Source organism: Tachypleus tridentatus, chromosome 12 (genome assembly GCF_004210375.1).
Source record: "Tachypleus tridentatus isolate NWPU-2018 chromosome 12, ASM421037v1, whole genome shotgun sequence".
In the NCBI taxonomy this organism is placed as follows: Eukaryota; Metazoa; Arthropoda; class Merostomata; order Xiphosura; family Limulidae; genus Tachypleus; species Tachypleus tridentatus.
The window spans coordinates 119,993,425-120,016,894 of record NC_134836.1 but is presented as its reverse complement, the minus strand read 5'-3'; the positions used below and the strand labels follow the sequence as shown (position 1 = coordinate 120,016,894).

Below are 23,470 nucleotides of genomic sequence, written 5' to 3'. Positions count from 1 at the left end.
TTGGTCAAGCATTTGTAGATTTCTTTCTTTTATTAAACTAAATTTATTAGTTCAAGATTGTGTGATGTGAGTGGCATAATTGTAAGGCATTGTTTCTCACTGATATCGAAATTAGCACATGAATTTTTCAGTATGTTTATTTGGTATTAAATTTATTCTTTATAACTAATGCTATAACTACAGAATATATTTATGAAGAAAAGTGTTTTTATTTACATATAGATTACAGTATTGTTTATTATAGTGATTTGTATGGTTATAGTTAAGTATGACTGTTTAAAAAGACAGTGTAAAAATCCTTTTTTTTTTTTTTAAGGCCACGGATGTGGTTGGTAAACAGAAAAGTAAAACAGGGATTTCAGCTCAGGAACTGTTGGAAACTAAAAATCAAGTCATATTTCTGCAACAGGAAAAGGTTCACAAAGACAGTGTCATTGTCAATCTATCTCAAAGAGTATCTAGTATGTCCTCGGAGCTGGACATTTTACAAGAAGAACACCAGACAGAGTTGAATAATTGGAAAGAAACTTTTGAAACTAACCAGAGTCTGTGGGAAAACAAACACCAGCAAATTCAGTGCCTTTTAAAGGAGGAACAATGTGAGAAATATAAACTCTCTTCACAAGTAGAAGAACTTCAGAAGCAACTCGCAGAAAATGATGAGCACATGGCACGGCTGTCTGCAAGTCTAGTTGACAATCAACACAAGGTTCAAGAACTTCAGGGACTTTTAGATGATGCGCAGAATCGGTCTCGATTAGAAATTGACACTTTGAAGGAAGAAAGCTTAAAAAAAGATAAAAAGCTGCAGGCAGCTCAAGCTGAAATTGAAGAATTAATACAGGAGTCTGAAATGAAGGTAGGAGAAATCTGTGATTATTTTATAGTTACATATTTTATATGTCTATTTTATTGTTTTACTCTGTATTTTCACTCTGAAAACACTAATTTAAATATTTGGTTGTTGGCAATGGAAGATAAAAAGAAATGTACATTGAAGATGAAATTTAAAAAATATTTCTTAAAGTCGGGTTCTAATTCATAGTAGCTTTGAAGTCTTTATAGAATGAATATGCTTGGAGTACAGGATTGGAGAGTGTTTTATTTCTGTGTTGTGTGAGGGTACTGCTGAATTTACTCAGCCCAAAGACTGTAACACTAAACACTTACTACTGTGACAGATTTAATCAACAAAATCTTTAGATCCTGTGTTAGAAGTGATCCTGATAGGAAAGGTAGTGTTATAAACATTAAGTTCCAGTAAGATTTAAAAGACACTACTTGTATTTTATTACCCTTTAAAATCATTTACCTCAACACTTTGGGTTGATGTGGTTTGGAATGAAATACAAAGTTTTGTTCCCAGATAATAATACAGTGAAGTGTTGACAGCAGTTGTGTCTCATAAACAATGCTCTTTCCCATTAATATAACATTAAATTGTATAAATGAATTTTCTAAAAGTTTATTCTTATTTAACACTAACTAATATGTTTAAAAATGTTCAGCTTCAGAAGATGTTGATCATGAAGCACATGTGGTTGTGGCTTCAGAAGATGTTGATCATGAAGCACGTGGTTGTGGCTTCAGAAGATGTTGATCATGAAGCACACGTGGTTGTGGCTTCCCATGTTAATACATTTTTTCCTTACAACAATCAACATACAGCATAAAATCTTCATATCATATTTTATTAATTTTCTTGTGACACTAACAGTTTTAGTTCTTTTAATTATAAGAAAATGTTAAAGAACTGTACTACCTAAAGTGCGAAGGTACTGTGCATATGTTGTAGTATTTGTAAAACGTCAAGTATTAGTCTAATTTTTCATAATTTAAAAGCCATGTGGATATTTTTCAAAATTATTGTAATGACAAGAGTGCCAAGAAATTAAAATGTTAAGTTGACATACACTATATAAAGTGATTTAGTTACTTTTTTCTTTGCTTTGTAGGCTCAACAGTTAATAAAGGAGTTAGAAAAACAAAAACAACAGAATGTTCAGTCGTCAGGGGCTGTTGATCAGCAGTTAACAGCTTTGAAAGTAAAATTGGAAAAGGAAAATAGTCAGAATATTATGACAATCAAGGCAGAAATGTTGAAGCAGTTACATTTTGAAGTCAGTGCAGTAGAACAAAAACTTCAGGCTGCCATAGCTGAGAGAAATAATTTAAATGAAGAACTTAAGAAGGTTAAATCTTGTTCTGACAACGAACACTTGACAAATGGGCACAGTTACGTCTCTAGTCACGAAGGAGCTGGAGATAGTAAAGATCAGTTCCACAGTGATTTGTTGTATTTCATGAAACAGTGTGAATTTCTTGTGGAACAAAATGACCATTTACTACAGCAGCTGTCTACGTTTAAAGACTGTCATAAAACCCAAGCAAAACAGATAGTTAGTGGTGATGCGTTTTATGCTCAAAGTAATATAGGAGAAGATGAGAGGGTTAGAAATGAGAGTAATTTAAGACAGACAGAGAACCAGGTGGAACTAGTTGAAAAAACAAGTAAGTTGTTAGTGCTTCAGCCACCAGGAACTTCTTTTGATGATACTTCAGAAAGACGGGAATTTGGTCTTCAGCCTTTAGATTTAGATAACAGGGAAAGTACGGAAGAGGAACTGTTTGGGACTGAAGGTAAAGCCAGCTCTTCAGACAACAATCAGAATGAACTATCAAGTTTGGTAAAGGATTACTTCACCAGTCTGTGTTTACAGTTTAAGTCTGTTTGGATAATGAATAACGAACTACTGCAAAATGTACGGTCTTTGAGGGAATGCATAAATGCTTTAAAACTAGAGTTAGATGATGAAAAATGTAAAGAATTCCACTCCGAGTTTCTAGAATCATTAACGACACCAGAAGAGATATTGCAGAAAAGTTTACGAATAGTTGCATGTAAGAACATTCAGCAAGAGTTACTTCAACAGAACAATGTTTTGAGTTTGAAATTTGAAGAAGCTACAGATGGAGCAGAACTATTAAATATTCAGCTACAAGATTCTGATGATAAGGTTAAAGATTTGAAACAGAAAATCAATAACTTGGGACATGAAGAAGGAAGTTACACTGAAATAGCTCATAATAATTGTCAAAATTGGATATCTGATAATGACCCAGCACTAGAAGAAAACCCTCAACTGCAAGAGACAATGATTTCCATAAATGGGAAAAGATTATCTCAAGAATCTGTAAAAAAATTAGAAAGAACAATAGAACTTGAATGTGAAGGAGAGGAACCAAAAATGACACAGCCAAAACACTTCCAAGATTTACAATATGACCATGTAGTATCTGAGAAAGATCAACTGTCTAAACAGTTAGAACATTTACAAGAGAAATATGACCAGGAAATGTCTGAGAAACATCAACTATCTAAACAGTTAGAACATTTACAAGAGAAATATGACCAGGAAATGTCTGAGAAAAATCAGCTAGATAAAGTGGAACATTTGGAACACTTACAAGAGGATTACAAGCAAGTAGTTTTGGAAAAAAACAAACTAGCTGAAGAGATAACAAACTTGTTGTTATCACAGCAGAATTATGATTTGCTGGTATCAGAAAGGGACCAGTTATTGAAAGAAGTTCAACAGTTACAAGGACTGCTAAAAGAAACCAAGGAAGATAAGTTTGAAAATGTAGAGTTACAGAATCAGTACACTATAGCTGACTTGAAATCTCAGGTTGACAAACTATCAAACGAAAATGACTGCTTGAAATCAGAAAATAAAGGTCTTAATGAAAAACTAAGTGAGTACCAATACCAAGTGAAAGAACTACTTGCAAATACATCACAAACAGAGGGTGAACCATGTGACCAGAAAACAACCTTGGACAAAATATTATGGAAGTTAGAAGACCTTACAAGAGATAAAAAAGTGGTCAAAGACTACACATCTCATTGTGTGACTCCAGAAGTCTCACAGTTAGAAAAGAGTTTTTACTTTGCTGTTCCAAAAGAGATTGAAGAAAAATTTGAAAAATATGTGATTTTACTTCAAAATAAAATTTATTTATTGGAAAATGAAAGACAAGATTTTAATAAGTTAAAGGAGGAATTTCAGTGCCTTGAAACTGACAAAATGCATCTAAAAGAAAAACTGGAGAACTTGGAGACATCAATTGGAGAACTGTCCGAAATTAAATACTTGCTTGCAGATTCCCGTAGAGAAAGAGATATGTTCGAGACAAAGTGCAAGGAACTCTCGCAAGAACTTGAGAACGTTCATACCTCTGAAGCACTTCTCAGACAAACTCTGCATGCTTCATACCAAAAAAGGGACCTTGAAAATGAGAGCTTGAAAAAGAACCTTAATGAATATCATGTTTTTATTGACCAAATAAAATCTGTTTTGTTAAAAGCTAGTACAGACGTGGCAGAGTTTGCTGTTAGAAATTTTCAGTTTGAAGATATTTCCAAGATAATAGAAAGTATTCAACTACTAACAGAAAAATTACATAACAGTCATCAGACCATAAATGATTTAAAAGAAAAAGTTAAGAAGATGGCTGAATTATTAGACCAATACAAGAACAAAAATAATATGCTATTACTGGAGATTGAAGAGAAAAGAAAAAATCATATGCTAGATTTTGATACACTGAAAGCAGAAATAGAAGAAAAGCATGAGGCAGAGATGCAAGAGAAAGTACTGGAACTAGAAGAAATACATCGTAATGAACTACGAGAGAAGGAAGGAGAGCTAATTAATGCCAGAGATTATTACACTGTTGAGATGGAGAAGTTAAAATCAGAACTAGAAAGTATGCAGGCAGCCAAACAAAAGTTGGAAGAGCAAACATATGAACTACAGAAATGTTGGAATCAAACACCGAATTTCACTGTTTCTTCTCAGATTGGTGAAGAAATATCAAAATTATCTTTAGTTGATCCATTGCCTTCAGAATTGACTGTGATAGATAAAGCTGCTAATTCAGGTGACCAAAGTGCCTTTTATAATATTGATCCAAAGAGTTTTGTTGGAGAAAAAGATGTAACTGAAAGAGAGTGGAAACTGAAATATGAAAAACTACTTCAAAAACATAAAGTTCTGGATTGTTTAAAGGAAGAATTGAAAGTGATATTGGAAAAGAATAACAACACAGACACTAAACTAAAGGAACTAGAAAGTGAATTAAAAAAGTCCGAGAAGCATACAGAAACAGTTGTTAAGCTTTTAAAAGAGAAGAGAGAATCAGAACAAGATTTGATGGTGCAGGTGTTTAATTTTCAGGAAGCTAATCATAAGCTTGAAGCTAAGCTGGAAGAACTTAAAGTTCAGGTTAGTGGATTGTTGTTTGTTAAAAAGGCTTTAGAAGAAGAAGTGCAGTTAGGAAGACAAAAAGTCCATAGCAGTAAGATGGATGGTTTGATGGAAGATCTTGCAGTGCCTGAAGCTGAAATTTCTGAGTTAAGAACGAAACTTCAATCAGAAGTGGAACTAAGAAACGGTCTCGAAGCATCTGTTGCACACTTGTCCAAAAGGTGTGAACTGTTAGATCAAGGTAGAAATGATCTACTTGTTCGGATGGAAGAGTTGAAAGACCAAGTCATGCATTATTTGATAGAACAACAAAAAACTCAGTCAGAGTTAATGAATGAAAGATTTGAAAACCATAAAACCAAACAGGAATTGATAAATCTCCAGATTCTGCTCAGAGCTACACAAATTCAAGATGTTTCTGAAGTAGATAACTATTTTGATGAAATTGTTGTCAAAGAATGCTCTCAGACTAGGACAGATTGCATTGGTAGTTCTTTAAGTCAAAGAGATCAGGGTTTAGAGAAATCTGTTGAAGAAATGCTGGGACTAAGTGACAAGATGGATTATCTTGTAAATATTAGCAAAACAATTATGGAAGAGAAACAAAAGTTTATTAATCAGCTTAGGGAGCAGAAACAAGTGTTAAATAACCTGAGGAAGCTTTTGGATAAAGAAAACTTCTCTGCTAACAAGGTAAGAGGAAAGTTGCTGTTAATATGAACATTGATTTCTTTGTGTTGTTACAACAACAGGTAACGTGGTCTAAGATTAGTGGGTGGCATATTTTAGAAGGAACATAAACCTTCATGTCACAATTTAGCATGTGTTAAAAAGGATGAATGCCTCAAATTAGATTGTTGTAAATTATGTCTTAAACTGGACATAACTTCTTTTTATAAATTTACTCTTTCTGTTGTTAGTTTTTACTTGAACAAAAACAATTAGAATTTATTCTTTTAACTTAATCATAACCAAATCTGTCTGTCATATAATACTGCATAGCAGTTATTTTTATGGTGCAGAAAAACTATCACTCAGTTATTTTAACAGGTTCTTTAACCTAGTGATAAATGTTATGGCAGAAAATGCTTAGGTTCGACAAGACTTATTAACTTTTAAGGCCACAGTATTACTGAATGGTGATTAGATAATAGATTTATGTTTTTTTGAGTTGATATTATGTTATTTTATGTGATGAAGAATGATATACAGTTGTTAATTTTTACAAAACATTTTAAGGTCAGAAGAAACTGTAGTTTGTTTATCGTTTCAGGATGTGGAACATTTCTATAGTCATCTGAACCAGCTACAAATTCAAGGAGAAATACTACGTAATGAAATAGAACAACATACACAGACCTATTCTGATATTTCAGGCATCTTGTCTGATAGAAGTTTCTTAGAGCAGACTCAACTGGTGGTGAAAAATGCTTTCTTGAAGAGTGTTAAGACTAGTGAATACACACCAGTGCAGGAACACAGTTGTCAGAGTGAACTTTCTGAAGAGCAAGTTGCAGGATTAGAACTAAAATTCCTGGAGCAACTGCAGAAGTTTGTTATCCAGAATCAGAGGTTGGAAGCAGAACTACAACAGAAAGATTTAATCCTGAAAAAATGGCAACAGGAGAGTATGCAAAGAGAAGTGTGTTAATTTTGTATTACATTTCCTTTTCCCCTATGTTACAGTAAATAGTTTAAATATTAATAGAATTATGTTAGCAAGTTTTAGCATATCATGCATTAAAGGTAGCATAATTATATTGGCATCTTTTATTAAAATAATGGTTCATGGAAATTTATGAAACATGTTCAAAGAAGGTAATGTTATTTAATAAGTGTGTTCAGCCATCTAACAGAAATCTTGGGAAAAGTCTGATTTTTTTGACTGTATGTACCTTGTAAAGGTAAAAAAGTATTGGTTCTGTCTCACCTATATTTTGAACGTTCAGGTACTGATCCATATGCAGTTTGCATGAAACAATTGTGCTTTCTGCCACGACAAGCAAATTGTCTTTTGAAAATGTATAAAACAATAGAACATGCACTACTTTGGGCTCATAATTGGTATTGCTGGTGCATAGAAGTCATAAGTATTGGCTGAAATTCCCATTACATTTGCTTGGTTGTTAAGGAGACACATTGATTCAACGTTACTATATTTTGTATGATTGAAACCCTTGGCCACAACTCCAGGATAACCCACATGTTTTAGCTGCAGCACCTTTCAAGTTTGAAAATTCCCAAATTAAAGTGCACTACCTCAGCTTGGCAGGCTAACAAAGCCCAAACCAGGAAGACGGTCCACAGAGAATACCCCAAACTCATAATCAAAAATCACTGCATCAGTTAGTAATTTCCAAGGTCATGCAGTCAACCAAGCAGGGATGTTTTTGATAATTAAATTTTTGCCTGATTCAATCTATAAAGGAAGAACATTTGAACATAATTAAAAAATATACAGAAGTTAGAATGTTAATCAGACAATACCTTAAAAAAAGACCAAGTAAACAGAAAATATTTTTGTGAAATGCTAGAAATACGATAGTAATTCTCGCTACATGAATTGTTACTAAATTATTAATTTTTAGAGAAAGTGTTCTTAAAACGTTTATTTTGATACAGTTTGAGAATAAAAATTAGTTACTTTTTCTTGTTGTGTGACAAACATTCAGCTTGTTTAGTTATAAGATGAATGTATGTACAATGATACACAAACTATTTAATTTTTGTTTGATCTACATAATTAGTTTTGGAGATTTGAAAGTTACTGTTATGTTACAATGATGAAAAAGTTTCTTGGTAAAGTTTAGAAACATTGTATGTATCGGTTATCGTAACTGTATCGGTTATCGTAACTGAAGGCCAGAACTTCCTTATATATTAATTTTATTGTTTGTCTTTTTTGTTTTATCTTGGGTGTTATTTTGCACAAAAAGCATCCTATAGGTGCATTTTTTTCCTTTGGTTCTTGTTTAATTTTTAGGTTTTTGGTTACGTACATTTCTACATTCATCTACCAATACAGGAATATTTTATTCCAGCATCTTATCACAATTAATTGAAAGTTAACCTTTAGGTAACTTCTTTTAATATTTTAGAGATATGTTACTTAAAACAATCAAATAAATCAGACATACATTACTTTAGCTATGTACACATGTCATATTTTTGTAACACAAGGGTTTATTGTAATATTGTGCATGATTTTTAGTTGGAAAAAGCAAGTGAAGAAACTCTGATAGAAATAGAAAAACAAGAGGCCTTATCAAACTTGCGGAGAAGGTTGACAGCAGAGGCCTTGCAGGATCTTAGACTGCTTCGAGAAGAGATGGACAGGAGGCATAAGAAAGCCATGAAAGAGTTGGAGAATAAGTTGGAAATGCAACATTCAAAACATGTTACACATTTAGAGGCCAGTCACAAGACTCAGGTAAATATTTTAGGTAACATATTACACATTTAGAGGCCAGTTACAAGACTCGGGTAAATATTTTAGGTAACATATTACACATTTAGAGGCCAGTTACAAGACTCAGGTAAATATTTTAGGTAACATATTACACATTTAGAGGCCAGTTACAAGACTCGGGTAAATATTTTAGGTAACATATTACACATTTAGGGCCAGTTACAAGACTCAGGTAAATATTTTAGGTAACATATTACACATTTAGAGGCCAGTTACAAGACTCAGGTAAATATTTTAGGTAACATATTACACATTTAGAGGCCAGTTACAAGACTCAGGTAAATATCTTAGGGTAACATGTTACACATTTAGAGGCCAGTTACAAGACTTTGGTAAATATCTTAGGGTAACATGTTACACATTTAGAGGCCAGTTACAAGACTTTGGTAAATATCTTAGGGTAACATGTTACACATTTAGAGGCCAGTTACAAGACTCAGGTAAATATTTTAGGTAACATATTACACATTTAGAGGCCAGTTACAAGACTCAGGTAAATATTTTAGGTAACATATTACACATTTAGAGGCCAGTTACAAGACTCAGGTAAATATTTTAGGTAACATATTACACATTTAGAGGCCAGTCACAAGACTCAGGTAAATATTTTAGGGTAACATGTTACACATTTAGAGGCCAGTTACAAGACTCAGGTAAATATTTTAGGTAACATATTACACATTTAGAGGCCAGTCACAAGACTCAGGTAAATATTTTAGGGTAACATGTTACACATTTAGAGGTTGGCTACAAGATTGAGGTAAATATTTTAGGGTTTACTTTTTGTTTTAGAAGGAGCTGTTTAGGTATATTATGATTTGTTCATATGACATTGTGTTGCTAAACTTTTCTTAGAACTTAGCTGAAGAGATAAATGATATGATGAATATCTTGTAATTTGAGCATTGACCACATGGTATATTATGGTTTATGGTTTTTAAATGTATGAAAAAATGTTTAAGGTCTTTACATAAGTTATGAGCAGTTTCAAATATTGTAAATCATTCTTTTGAATGAGATATGTATATTCTTGACAGAAGAATAGATTTAGGTGGAAATTGAAAATTTGCTTCTTTGGAAAGGGTGAAAGAATAAATTGATATTCTGGATGACGAGAAACCCACTTGAAATAAAACTGTATCTTAGAATGGCTAGTATGGGTATTAACACTTATTGATAAGGAGATGACCTTATTTTTATTGATATTCTGGATGATGAGAAACCCACTTAAAATAAAACTGTATCTTAGAATGGCTAGTATGGGTATTAACACTTTTATTGATAAGGAGATGACCTTATTTTTATTGATATTCTGTATGACAAGAAACCCACTTAAAATAAAACTGTATCTTAGAATGGCTAGTATGGGTATTAACACTTTTATTGATAAGGAGATGACCTTATTTTTATTGATATTCTGTATGACAAGAAACCCACTTAAAATAAAACTGTATCTTAGAATGGCTAGTATGGGTATTAACACTTTTATTGATAAGGAGATGACCTTATTTTTATTGATATTCTGGATGACAAGAAACCCACTTAAAATAAAACTGTATCTTAGAATGGCTAGTATGGGTATTAACACTTTTATTGATAAGGAGATGACCTTATTTTTATTGATATTCTGTATGACAAGAAACCCACTTAAAATAAAACTGTATCTTAGAATGGCTAGTATGGGTATTAACACTTTTATTGATAAGGAGATGACCTTATTTTTATTGATATTCTGTATGACAAGAAACCCACTTAAAATAAAACTGTATCTTAGAATGGCTAGTATGGGTATTAACACTTTTATTGATAAGGAGATGACCTTATTTTTATTGATATTCTGGATGACAAGAAACCCACTTAAAATAAAACTGTATCTTAGAATGGCTAGTATGGGTATTAACACTTTTATTGATAAGGAGATGACCTTATTTTTATTGATATTCTGGATGACAAGAAACCCACTTAAAATAAAACTGTATCTTAGAATGACTAGTATGGGTATTAACACTTTTATTGATAAGGAGATGACCTAGGAAGGTCGAAATGTTGTTCTCTCCTTATCAATATAAGTGTTAATACCCATACCAGCCATTTGAGATACAATAATTTGATATATTTAGTGGCATAACAAGATAAAGGAATGATAGCAATTAGTTTGAAACCTCCTCCAAGAACAATAGAAAAATGAGAAGCCTGAAATACTTAGAATAATAAAAATAAGAAACATGTACAATATCCAACTACCTTATTATTATTATTATTATTATAATAAAGTTACATTTGATCGTGTTTAATTATAATGAAAATATTAACCTCTAAAAATACAATAAAATGGGAAATCAGTGACTTTAGTTGGTCTGTTGTGTATAGTGAAGCACTAAGATTAATGAAAATCATGAGTAAACTGATAAAACTAAGATTTAGACAGTATTTTAAATTACATATCAACAGTTGAAGATTCTTCCTCTTGTATGGACTAAGCTATATATTCATAACAAAAGTGATGTAATGTAGTTCATTGTTATTCAGCAGATGAGTTTGTTTGTTTTGTTACAAGTAACAATTCTGAGCTGAAAGAAAATGTTATTATTATTACTTAATGAGTTTTTTAACATAAGATGCAGAAGAGAAAAAAGATTGATAAATTATTATATCTACTGTGTTTGTTACTTTCTTTGATGTTGTTAGCAAAAAATGATCAGTGTATTTACCTAATGTTACCTAAAATATATGCCATGCTTTATTTAACAATGTTAATTACTTAGAATAAATAATTAAAACTAAAAATGATGACATTGGTAGTGCAACTTAATAAAGTTTGTACACTACTTAACACAGTCCAAAGATGTCAGAAGCTGCCCTCTAGTGGAGGTTGGTGTAGTAAGGTCATTTAACACCTTAAGAAAATGTTAAATTTTGATTATGGAAGAACATGATCAATTACTTGTTATTAGAAAATATCTAAAACTGTAGTAATCCACATGTTTAAGAACAAATATCAAGAGTTTAAAATTTTATTTTTACTCTGACAGAATTTTTGTGAAGATTACAGTTATGGTTGAAAGCACTTTTAGGCTTAACAATATTCTTTTTGTTGACATAACCTCAGTCATTAGTTTTAAACAAATAAGTGTAGTGTGGGTGTATATAAATACAATTTTGAAGCTGTGGAAACATTTCATGTTGGACTGAATTGTGCTGAACTTAATGAATGTATGTTAACAGTTTAAATACTGACAAGAAACTTGTTTGTCAGTTGAAAGATTACACATAGATTTACTTTATTTTGTTAATTTTTGCTGAATTAAAGAATGTCTTTGTTTACTGTGTGGTAGATTGCTGCTCTGCAAGCAGAAAATAGAAGGTTGCAAAGGGAACAAGAGAGGTTAACCCTATCAAATGAAGAAGCAAAAATGCAAATTGTGTCAGAAGAGTGCCTTAGGAATCATGTCAGAAGGTTGATGGATGAATTGACCTGCAACCAGAAGGCACTACTAGAAAATATAGTGCTGGAGACTGAAAAGTATCAGAAAGAACAAATTCAGGCTATCAAAACAAAGTTTCAGGTATGTTAGACATTGCAAGGAGTGCATATTTGGTGTTCAGCTATTTGTGACTGTTTTTACTATGTTAACATGAGTATGTTGATGTATGCATTGCTTTCATGTGAACACATGAAGGATAAAATATGGTTAAAAGTCTACTGCTCTTATCTATATAAATAATACGCTCAACATGCCATTGGTAATAAAAACATTAAGGAAAACAAATCATTCTTTTTTGCTATGGAAGTTTTAGTATTTGAAATTAAGAACATTTAGTAATTTCATTTTTTAACTTGTAACTGGTTTGTAATTTTTTTTGTGGCCAGGCTTGATTAGAAAATATTTCTATTCATTCAATGCAATTTTATAAACTTAAATTAATTAAAAATTAGAGTATCAGAATGTTATTGAAAACAGATGGTTATTTGTAATAATCCAAAACGATTTAAAATTGAGCCAGTGTACTACTTTCACTGAATTTTAAAACTATTCATAAATAAATGATTTACTTTTTTACCTGGTAATAATAAGATTTCTTAATTAGAATATATTGGTTTTTAGATTTTTTCTTATTCCCTTTTCAGTTTGGTGAGAAACTGATAAAAGAAAAGAGAAAAAGTTTAGTTATTGGTAACATTTGAAATTACTTTGGCTAGATCTTGTAACCTCGCTGATTTTTAATAACTGAAGTTTCTAGTTGTGCATTTTATCAAGATAATTTATTAATTTCTCTGTAAAACTTGTCAACATTATTGTTACATAATAATATGGGTTTAGAAGTTTAACAGAGTATCACAAGCTTTTAAAAATGTTTGTGGCAATATTTTAACTTTATGGATATTACTTAATAGTGAACAGTTCAGTGTATTGACTACCACTGGATTTGGAAACTATTAGTTTTAAGTCAATATTGTTCATAATTAATTCAACTGTATAATAGTTCTATTAATAAGGCCATATTAATGGCATTTAAATAATAATAATAATAATAATAAAAAGACTTGTTTTTCTTTTTCATCTTTTACAGAAGTTCTGATGTTATTTATGTCTTTTGGCCAGCTCTATGTGTTTACTATGGGAGATAGTTAAAATATGATTTAATGTTTTAAGATTATATTTTGTTTTCTTTGTATTACATTTAGGGTTGCTATATTTTCATGGATATTAAATTATATTTTGCTTTCATATCTATCAGTTTTTCTTTGATTGAAGGATGTGTTAGGTAATGTGATACCAAGGTTTCCCCTTCTTAAAGAATGTTACTACAACAACAACTGTTTAACCCATTCACTGTAGCTGTTATATGTGTTTACACTTTCTTCTGGTGGGTCCAGGTTCATCATCTTAACTAGATGGAGGTCTATCATCGTGTTGTCTTGTTGTCTCTTCATCATCACACATTTAAACACGACACACTTTCACTGTCCTCTAAGCTATCTGAGTCGAGCATGTTTACATGGTAGTTAGGGTTACTACTCACTGCTCTAGCAATGTGGGTACGGTTGGCACACAGTTGTCATTCATTCTGCTTAAGTATTTCGTTCGTTACTCAAGGGCTGAGTGGAAAATAATTAGGGAAACCACATATCAACATCAGGTGGGTTGTACGTAAATACTTCCCAACTTATTTTACTTCCATACATCACATGCAGCAATTTTGAATGACAACGAGAAACATTATTTGTCACAGCTGTAATGAGGGGGTGGGAACAGTGGGAAATGTACATTCCATTTGCCGTGAAAGGACTGAGGTGGCAACTAGTGTTTGTGTTTTCTTTTAATATATTCTTATTTGTTACTGTAATTAATATTTTATTCCTATTTAGTATATTGAATGTTGTCATATTCTTTTTTATAGAGATTGTTTTGTGACATTAGTTTATGTTTTTAAGACTAAGTTAAATCTTCTGAGGTAACTGAACCTTATAAGATGCTATTGGAATTATGGCCAGAAGTATTGTTAATGGTGAGAACACCCATGTAAGGAACAGTACATTATAATCTATATAATAGATATATAATAGGTGGGTTTAATTAGCTATACTGATAACAAGGTGATTTTAAGTTTCTCTAAGTTTGTAGGTTACTGTGATTGGAAGTTAATAATGTATAAAACTGATTATCAGTAACTGCATCTGACTTATAGGACCAGTTAAGAGAAGAGACTGAGTCAATACAGAGCTGCAATGAGAAAAAACTTCAGGCACTTGTTGCCTCCTTGAAGCTTGAATTTGAGAAAGAGAAGAGTTTGATTTTGAAGAATCAGCAGGAAAAGATTGAGAAAAAACACAAAGAAGAACTCAATAATTTAAAGCGCCATCTTGAGGAAGAAATAAACAACTTGAAGTTGAAGCATGTGGAACATCAGAGAGGCAAGTTACAAGTCTCATATAACTTGATTGTTTAATACAGAAGTCATTTACTGTCCTGAAATATTTTGAGAAGTTGTTTGATTAAAAATTACTCTTGGAATGTTGATATGTAGTGCAGAAATAACATTTTTACAAAATAAACTTGAAATATATCATTGTAATCTTGGCACAAAATTCTTACTATATTTTGTAAAGCTTTCAACATAACATTGCATATATCTAATGCTTAGTGTACTTATAGATAAATAGACATCAATTTTCCATATCGAAAGTGTTAGTGTTAGAATTTTGGAAATTGGCATCATAATTGTGGCAGTGCTGTAGTTGTATGATTAATCACTTTCAGTTTTTGGCCCTAATCATTATTTTTGGATCAGTATTGCAAATTATCTCAAAATGAATATTGAAGAAGGCCTACATGTACTTAACTTTTTTCAATCCAAATTGGTATAGTTTTTAAAAATTTAGAAGATTGGTGCTCTTTTAACCAAGTTAAACCAAAATTTACAAAGCCTATTTTATTAGAACAGTTTGGCAACAACAACAATTTTTCATGTCATTTTATTAATGTCTAATCTTCATTAACCCTTAAATTTCAGGTGTTGAGTTTGGTTAGCCAGTTGTATTGCATTTGCACATTGTGTTATTGATCAGAATAATCAGTTGTAATGTGTGTGTGTGTTCTGTTGTTGAATGAAACATTTTAGCTTCTTCACATCTTATACCTAAAAGGAAAAGTTCTAAGAGAATCATTCACATTTTGTGTTGTCAGATAAATCTGTATGATTTGATATGATGGGCATGGGTAATGTGTGTGACAACATCAATTACAAATAGTTTACCTGCAAAAAATATCATTTAATATTAGAACTGTTTCACACATTTCTGTCAATAATCCTTAGTGTTACCTAATTTGATCAATCAAACAAGGTTGTGAAAAGGTTAAGATAAAAACAACAACAACGAACTGCCCAACAAAATTCAGTATTGGATCCTCCCTTCTGATATAACAGTATCTGTATTACTAGTCTGTCACTTGTCCACTATTGGTACTGTGGTAAGTCTGCAGATTTACAACGTTACAATTAGGGGTTTTATTCCCCTTGATGGACACAGTAGATAGTCCAAAGTGGGTTTGATATGAAAGTGCACATCAGTTTATCTCTTATTTCTAGGTTATCTTTAGCACAGGTTCAAACCCCTGTGAGCATGTTTTGGAGATCTGTAACTACAGGAACTTTTATGAGTTCTTGAGATGACAGTTGCTAGTAAATATTTCTTACTCTTGTCAGTGATTTTCTTTCAGAAGTTAACACAGTGATACTGTGTACAAAATCTGTATTGTTCTCATCTCACTGCTCCACTAAACACACTTCCTTCAAGTTGGCTTGGTTTATAAAATTAAACACGATAGTGTGGTTATGGAGGGTTTTTTTTTAGGTACTATTTAGTTACATCTGTGTAATTAGTAGATGGAAGAAGTGTTATAAATACAAATATTTGTGAATGTAGTTTTACTGTGTTACTTTTTCTGATCCTAACCTGAAAGCTCTCGTTACAGGAAAGGAATGCTCAGAAGTTTTAGCTGAGAGGCTTAGAGACCAGCTTGAAGAAGAGAAGCAGCAGCACATAAAGGTAAACCTTGTCTTTGTTTTGTTGATGTAACATTTACAAATACAAAATTATGAACATTGATACATTGTAATTCAAATAGTACCTCGTAAAGGTTAATATTTTAAACCCACTTATTTTATCCATGTTTTAAACAGTACTGAAATGTAAAAATTTTATTTAGCATTCAATATATGATAAAATATAAGCATGTGATTTCTGGTTTTAGTTTTGTTTTGGATTAATTTTGTGGCTGATGTGTTTGCTTCAATTGAGAATTTTGATTATGTACTTTGAGGTAGATCAAAAGCTCTCAAAAACTTGGCACTTAGTTTTAATAAATGAAATATGGAACTTAGAAAGGTTGTGTTGCATTAGTAAATTTATTAATTGTAGTAATAATAAAATAAGTTTGTCTTGTATTTAATCTGTGATATGCTACAGTTTAAACCTCAGATGTTGCTGATCTCCAAGTAGTCGGGTTACCTCTTTCTCAATTTGTATTTGCAGCTATGAAAACAAAAGCAAAACAAATATTTTGTTCAGCTTCAAAAGTTGAAAATAAACAAACAAAATTACAAATAAAAATACTCATGTAAAACTCATAAAGCCATTAAGATTGGTGAGGTGTATAGATGTGTACTTGTTTGTTTATATTAAGTACTACCTGTATACATGTTTTACCCTCGTACTTGCACATTGTTCATAGAGATTGAAGTGATAAACAAAGTAAAAACCTCTGACGTAGAATCTAAGAATGAGCTTGTTTAGTCTCTTTGAGATGTTTGAAGATGTGCACTGTACTCTGAGTACTGTAGAGTGACACAATGAAGCGTTACTTTATGATACCTTCTCCTTCTGTTTGGTGTCACATGTAGCAACTTATTTGATGTTCCTATGGGCATTGTTTGACAGAATAAGAGTTTTAATGTAGTTAATAATTGGTATGTTGCTGTTGCTTGTGTATGTTAGTGGTCAGAACTCTACAGAGTTTTTGTTGAAGGTTACATTTAGACCATTTTTAAAAAAAATATTTGAATTGAGATTTTCATGTTGAAACTAGTATTTATATTATGAATACATTTCAGTTTAAATGCATGGTAATGTGGTAAACTTGTTATTAACATAAAGTCATTCTATTTAAATTTGGGAAAGTGTCCTCATTTAAACTGAGTTGTAATACTATATACTGACTTTTTAGCTGTGTTTGCAAAATTAATTATAAATAAAGTTCTCTTCTTATGCCTCTCATCTTTGAACTAGCCCTATTGGTGTTATTTTCTGTAGACTAACCTGAGTCACCACTCCAAGACAGTCTTTCTTCATCATCAGACAGACCAACAAAAAAATCTCATCAAATATACATCTCAATATATATGCTTTGCTGCTGTCATTTTTTCACTTTTTATCTCCACTAATTTTTTTTTTACTTTCAAATCTTTCAAAGAGCACTGTCTTCAACTTTGTTTTCAGCATCTGATTTTCTTGCATGCCATTTAAGATGCCTCTTGCATTTTGCTACTTTCTGGTTGTGGTTGGTCTCACACAAGTGTTGGACTTTTGTTAGAGGATTCAGTTTGTGGGTTTTAGTTGGTGTGTTGCTTGGATTGGTGAATTGGGAGTTTGATGCAGGGTAGTGGTTATGTGTTGGTTATGATTTTATTGGGTGGGTGTCTCAGATCTAGTCCCTGATCCTTTCCAGACACTAAGATGATATTGAATCATGTTACAAGTCTATTTGTGATTTTGGTTAGAATATAAGAAAGCTAATCATATTTACACTGGCATATGATGTTGCATTATTTAGCATATTAATAAGCATAACTTTCAGTGTGATTACTTGCACTGGCATGTTTCTGCTGTATATTGATATCAAATTTTTTATAGTAATTGCTCAAAAATATATATCATGCATTTTGTTAAGTTGCACTACTTTTGATTGACTTGAAAGAAATATTACTGATTTTATGTAAATTTGAATTCTTAATATGTAGCTGTACACAACGTCTTGAAGTCCGAAATAAATGTTTAAAAGAACTGTGTGATGTTTCTTTAATTAATGTTTCAGTCATACTTGCATTATATCAGTTTCCATAATTGTCCGAATTAATAGATGTTTAAAAGAACTGTGTGATGTTTCTTTAATTAATGTTTCAGTCATACTTGCATTATATCAGTTTCCATAATTGTCGAATTAATAGATGTTTAAAAGAACTGTGTGATGTTTCTTTAATTAATGTTTCAGTCATACTTGCATTATATCAGTTTCCATAATTGTCCGAATTAATAGATGTTTAAAAGAACTGTGTGATGTTTCTTTAATTAATGTTTCAGTCATACTTGCATTATATCAGTTTCCATAATTGTCCGAATTAATAGATGTTTAAAAGAACTGTGTGATGTTTCTTTAATTAATGTTTCAGTCATACTTGCATTATATTAGTTTCCATAATTGTCCGAATTAATAGATGTTTAAAAATTGTTCTTACTGATATGTTCTGAATGTGTTATAATTATCAGAATTAGTAGATATATGTAACTTGCTTTTTTCTGATGTCATGTATGTGTGTAATTATCTGAATTAATAGATGTACAACTTGCTTTTGATGTCTCCTGAATGTGTTGAGTCTGTGATTATTAGAAATAACAGATGTGTAATACTTGTTGTTTATGAGATCCTGAATGTGTGGAGTCTTTAATTATTGCAAATAACAGATGTGTAAAACTTGCTGTTTATGAAATCCTGAATGTATGGAGTCTGTAATTATTAGAAATAACAGATGTGTAAAACTTGCTGTTTATGAGATCCTGAATGTGTGGAGTCTGTAATTATTAGAATCAACAGATGTGTAAAACTTGCTGTTTATGAGATCCTGAATGTGTGGAGTCTGTAATTATTAGAATCAACAGATGTGTAAAACTTGATGTTTATGATATCCTGAATGTGTGGAGTCTGTAATTATTAGAATCAACAGATGTGTAAAACTTGTTGTTTATGAGATCCTGAATGTGTGGAGTCTGTAATTATTAGAAATAACAGATGTGTAAAACTTGCTGTTTATGAGATCCTGAATGTGTGGAGTCTGTAATTATTAGAATCAACAGATGTGTAAAACTTGCTGTTTATGAGATGTCCTGAATATGTTAAGTCTGTAATTTTTTTAGAATTAATAGTTGTGTAACATTTGATGTTTCTGATACATCCTGAATTATGCTGTGCATTACAGGCTAAAAAAACGACTGCTCTGGGATTTTAATATATTCATTTTTTGTGAAAAAAATTTAATGTAATAACACTTTACTCAAAGTTGTAATTTTTTTATGACAGGCTTCAACATAAATAATTTTTGTTGGTTTTGGAGAAGATAACAGTTAATTCTATTTTTCCACTGTCATAAGAATCTTTATAAATAAACCTCCTTTGTACAGTATCTGATAATTAGTCAGTATAGTGCTTCTGTACAGTATCTGATAATTAGTCAGTGTAGTGCTTCTGTACAGTATCTGATAATTAGTCAGTGTAGTGCTTCTGTACAGTATCTGATAATTAGTCAGTGTAGTGCTTCTGTACAGTATCTGATAATTAGTCAGTGTAGTGCTTCTGTACAGTATCTGATAATTAGTCAGTGTAGTGCTTCTGTACAGTATCTGATAATTAGTCAGTGTAGTGCTTCTGTACAGTATCTGCTAATTAGTCAGTGTAGTGCTTCTGTACAGTATCTGCTAATTAGTCAGTGTAGTGCTTCTGTACAGTATCTGCTAATTAGTCAGTGTAGTGCTTCTGTACTAACAAAATACAAAGTTACAGAAAAGAAAAGGTATTGTAATGTAAGTTTTATTAGAAGGCAGTAGTAAATTTACGTTGTATAAAACCAAAATTTCAGGATAGTTATAAGGCTAGTATTTTAATATTAATATTCCATATTTAATAATAAACTTGTTCAAAGTTTACACAAACTTGCAAGAAACTACAGCTATAAATTGTTACAAGTCTTTGTCTTTGTGGTCAATAAAACTTCTCAAGAGAGTTAATATTAAAAAGTCTGTTAAAATTAAATCGACATAATTAATGAAGTCTGATGGCTACTTAATTTCCCTTCACAACATGAGACCTGGAAATAAACATTTCCTATGAATGCTGATAAATTAAAGAAAGACAATGATTCTAGTAAATTCACATTTATTAAATAGTTATCAAAATTGTTGACTTTTAAGTAAGTTTATGCATGTAATTCATTTTGTTTCCTTAATGTTACTGTCTTATTTCTTTTAAAAACTAACAAGAAAGAAACTAAATTGTTTTGTTAGACAATGTAAACAAAATAATTACAGTTACTATATCAGTAATTTTTAACAAAATTCTTTCATTTGTTTAAAGATATTTCTGACTGAATAGAAGATCCTACCTTTAAAATTGAAAGTTAAAGTACTGAGAAATAAAACTTTTATAACCTCTTACAATCTGATTCTTGTATAATAGAGAGTTAGAGATGTCTCAAGTAATTTATTCAGTAATTTTTATACAAGTATGAAAATGAATCTTTGTGTTTTCAAAAAATGAACTAAATTAGGTTATATATAAATAACATTGTACTTATAAGAGAGACCAATAAAACTAGAATAGTCAGTGTTTAATCTGTTTTGTTAATAAATGTATTGGTAACTTGAATAGAGTTTCATGTACCAATTATTCTTCCTAAAAATAAATGTGACACTGTTTTCTTTGTGTTGATAATTGAAGAAAGAAGCAATTGTAAATTGTTTTGTGTGATAAATGTTTCAAGGCAAGATTATGTAATAATAGATTTACATTGTGAGTGAAATTACATATTAATACATACATTGCAAAAATAAAATATCAGGTTGATAGATTTTGTTATCAGTGTTCTTTTTAACAGGCACAATTGTGTTTACTAACCATAAAAACAAACAAACAAAAAAACCTGTGGCAGTTTATGGAAGAGATGATTACAGAGAGTTGAATATATTATATTGAAACAATTTTGATTATGCAAATCAGCAAATCATGTGACAACCACAGTTGATTGAAATCCATTGTGGAAAGGAATGTATTAGATCTATATTGGACAAAATTGTAATTTTGTAGGTGGTGTATGCCTCTGAAAATTGACTGCAATTGATTGCTTTTGGAAAAGGTAACTAACAGCCCTTTTCAATGAAAAATGTTTATAAACTTGGATAATAAAGATATATTCAGATTATATATATATAACTTCAAAGACTAGATTGTCCTTTTTAGTTAATGACATTGGAAAATAGTGAATATGGATCAACTTAGGGTACCAGGATCATCAAGGAAAAACCTGGAACAAGTCTTATCATACCTATGGTGAGGAAAGTGATTAGTCTTGTAACAGGTAAGAATCCATGAACACAGAGCAGTGGCAAAAGCTGCTCATACAGGCAACAGTACCCAATATGATCATTAAAGATCTCCATATGGAGAAAACATGAGCCACATGAATACATGTGCTTCCATGATATATCAATTCAACTACTGCATACCTCAAACATTTAGTATTGAAATGGATATTTGTGCTACTCCATAAGAAGATATACCAGTCAAGTTGCAAGATGCATTGAATCGGAATTTGTGTAATTAGATTGTTGAAACAGAACTGGAAAACACTGCCTTTGGGTATTAGATGGATTATAGAAAGCTAACAAGGAAGAGTTGTGTGCTTTTATTTTACAATTGAGAAGAGATCTTTTAAAAAAACTTGCCTGAATTTTTTTTTTATCTAAGGAGAAAAGGATAATGCCTGTAAAAGGTTGTTTTTACATACACATTTTACCTGATAAGAAAGAGGTAAGGACTGTAAAAGGTTGTTTTTACATACACATTTTATCTTGGTAGAAAAGGATAGTGGCTGTAAAAGATTGTTTCTTGCCAGTGAATTACTAAGTTTAATATAGTAGTTCTCACCAATTTTTAAAATGTTTAAGATATTGAATAAGTGTATTGTAAAACATGAATTTTTAAATAAAGGTATCAGGCTGAAAGTTTCCACTTCTCTTTCAGTTCTGGGCACATTATAATGTGAGGGTTGTTCCCATTTTCTTATTGGCCCAAGAGTTGATGGTGGATTATGTTGATTAGCTGCCTCCCCTCTTATCTGTCACCTCTAAATTTAGGATGGCTAGCACAGATAGTCCCTGATTAGGTTTGCACAAACTTCAGAAGGAGGGGGGATTTCTTCAGTTATCTAAGTGAAATAATGAAATTATTTTGAAGTTTCCTTCCAAATAATATCTTAAAATTAGCTAATTTCTTAAACTGTACTCATTTAATTTTTGTGTCCAAGTAACATTTTGAGCTTCTGTTTGTCATGTTAATTATTCTGTTTTTTTTTGTGCACCTTATTTATAGAAATAACTTACTCTTACAGTTTAAGCTTGATATATTGTTAAAGAAAATTTGATAAATACACATAAATATCAACCATTAAAACCCCCAAAAAAACTTTGATATCCTCTTATAGTACATACTAAATACAACAAAAAACTTTATCCTCTCTTATAATACATACTAAATACAACAAAAACTTTATCCTCTCTTATAATACATACTAAATACAACAAAAAACTTTATCCTCTCTTATAGTACATACCAAATACAACAAAAACTTTATCCTCTCTTATAATACATACTAAATACAACAAAAAACTTTATCCTCTCTTATAGTACATACTAAATACAAATAAAAACTATCCTCTCTTATAGTACATACTAAATACAAATAAAAACTTTATCCTCTCTTATAGTACATACCAAATACAACAAAAAACTTTATCCTCTCTTATAGTACAAACTAAATACAACAAAAACTTTATCCTCTCTTATAATACATACTAAATACAACAAAAAACTTTATCCTCTCTTATAGTACATACTAAATACAAATAAAAACTTTATCCTCTCTTATAGTACAAACTAAATACAACAAAAAACTTTATCCTCTTATAGGTACAAACTAAATACAAATAAAACTTTATCCTCTCTTATAGTACATACTAAATACAACAAAAAACTTTATCCTCTCTTATAGTACATACTAAATACAAATAAAAACTTTATCCTCTCTTATAGTACATACTAAATACAACAAAAAACTTTATCCTCTTATAGTACAAACTAAATACAAATAAAAAACTTTATCCTCTCTTATAGTTACATACTAA

At 31.0% G+C, this 23,470-nt stretch overlaps 2 protein-coding genes across 2 annotated transcripts in view; both read left to right on the top strand.

Moving 5' to 3' along the window:
• LOC143234511 (kinesin heavy chain-like) overlaps nucleotides 1-23,470 on the top strand; it is a 367,254-nt gene that overhangs the window by 71,577 nt on the left and 272,207 nt on the right. The gene's annotated exons all lie outside the window — the stretch shown is intronic.
• The window catches only part of LOC143234898 (uncharacterized), a 42,767-nt gene that overhangs the window by 12,130 nt on the left and 7,167 nt on the right, over nucleotides 1-23,470 (top strand). Inside the window, exons 6-12 of the mRNA XM_076472590.1 lie at nucleotides 317-859; nucleotides 1,956-5,963; nucleotides 6,544-6,912; nucleotides 8,482-8,700; nucleotides 12,075-12,305; nucleotides 14,431-14,656; nucleotides 16,218-16,291. Of these exons, the coding sequence (XP_076328705.1) occupies nucleotides 317-859; nucleotides 1,956-5,963; nucleotides 6,544-6,912; nucleotides 8,482-8,700; nucleotides 12,075-12,305; nucleotides 14,431-14,656; nucleotides 16,218-16,291 (5,670 nt within the window). The remainder of the gene's footprint in view (nucleotides 1-316; nucleotides 860-1,955; nucleotides 5,964-6,543; nucleotides 6,913-8,481; nucleotides 8,701-12,074; nucleotides 12,306-14,430; nucleotides 14,657-16,217; nucleotides 16,292-23,470) is intronic.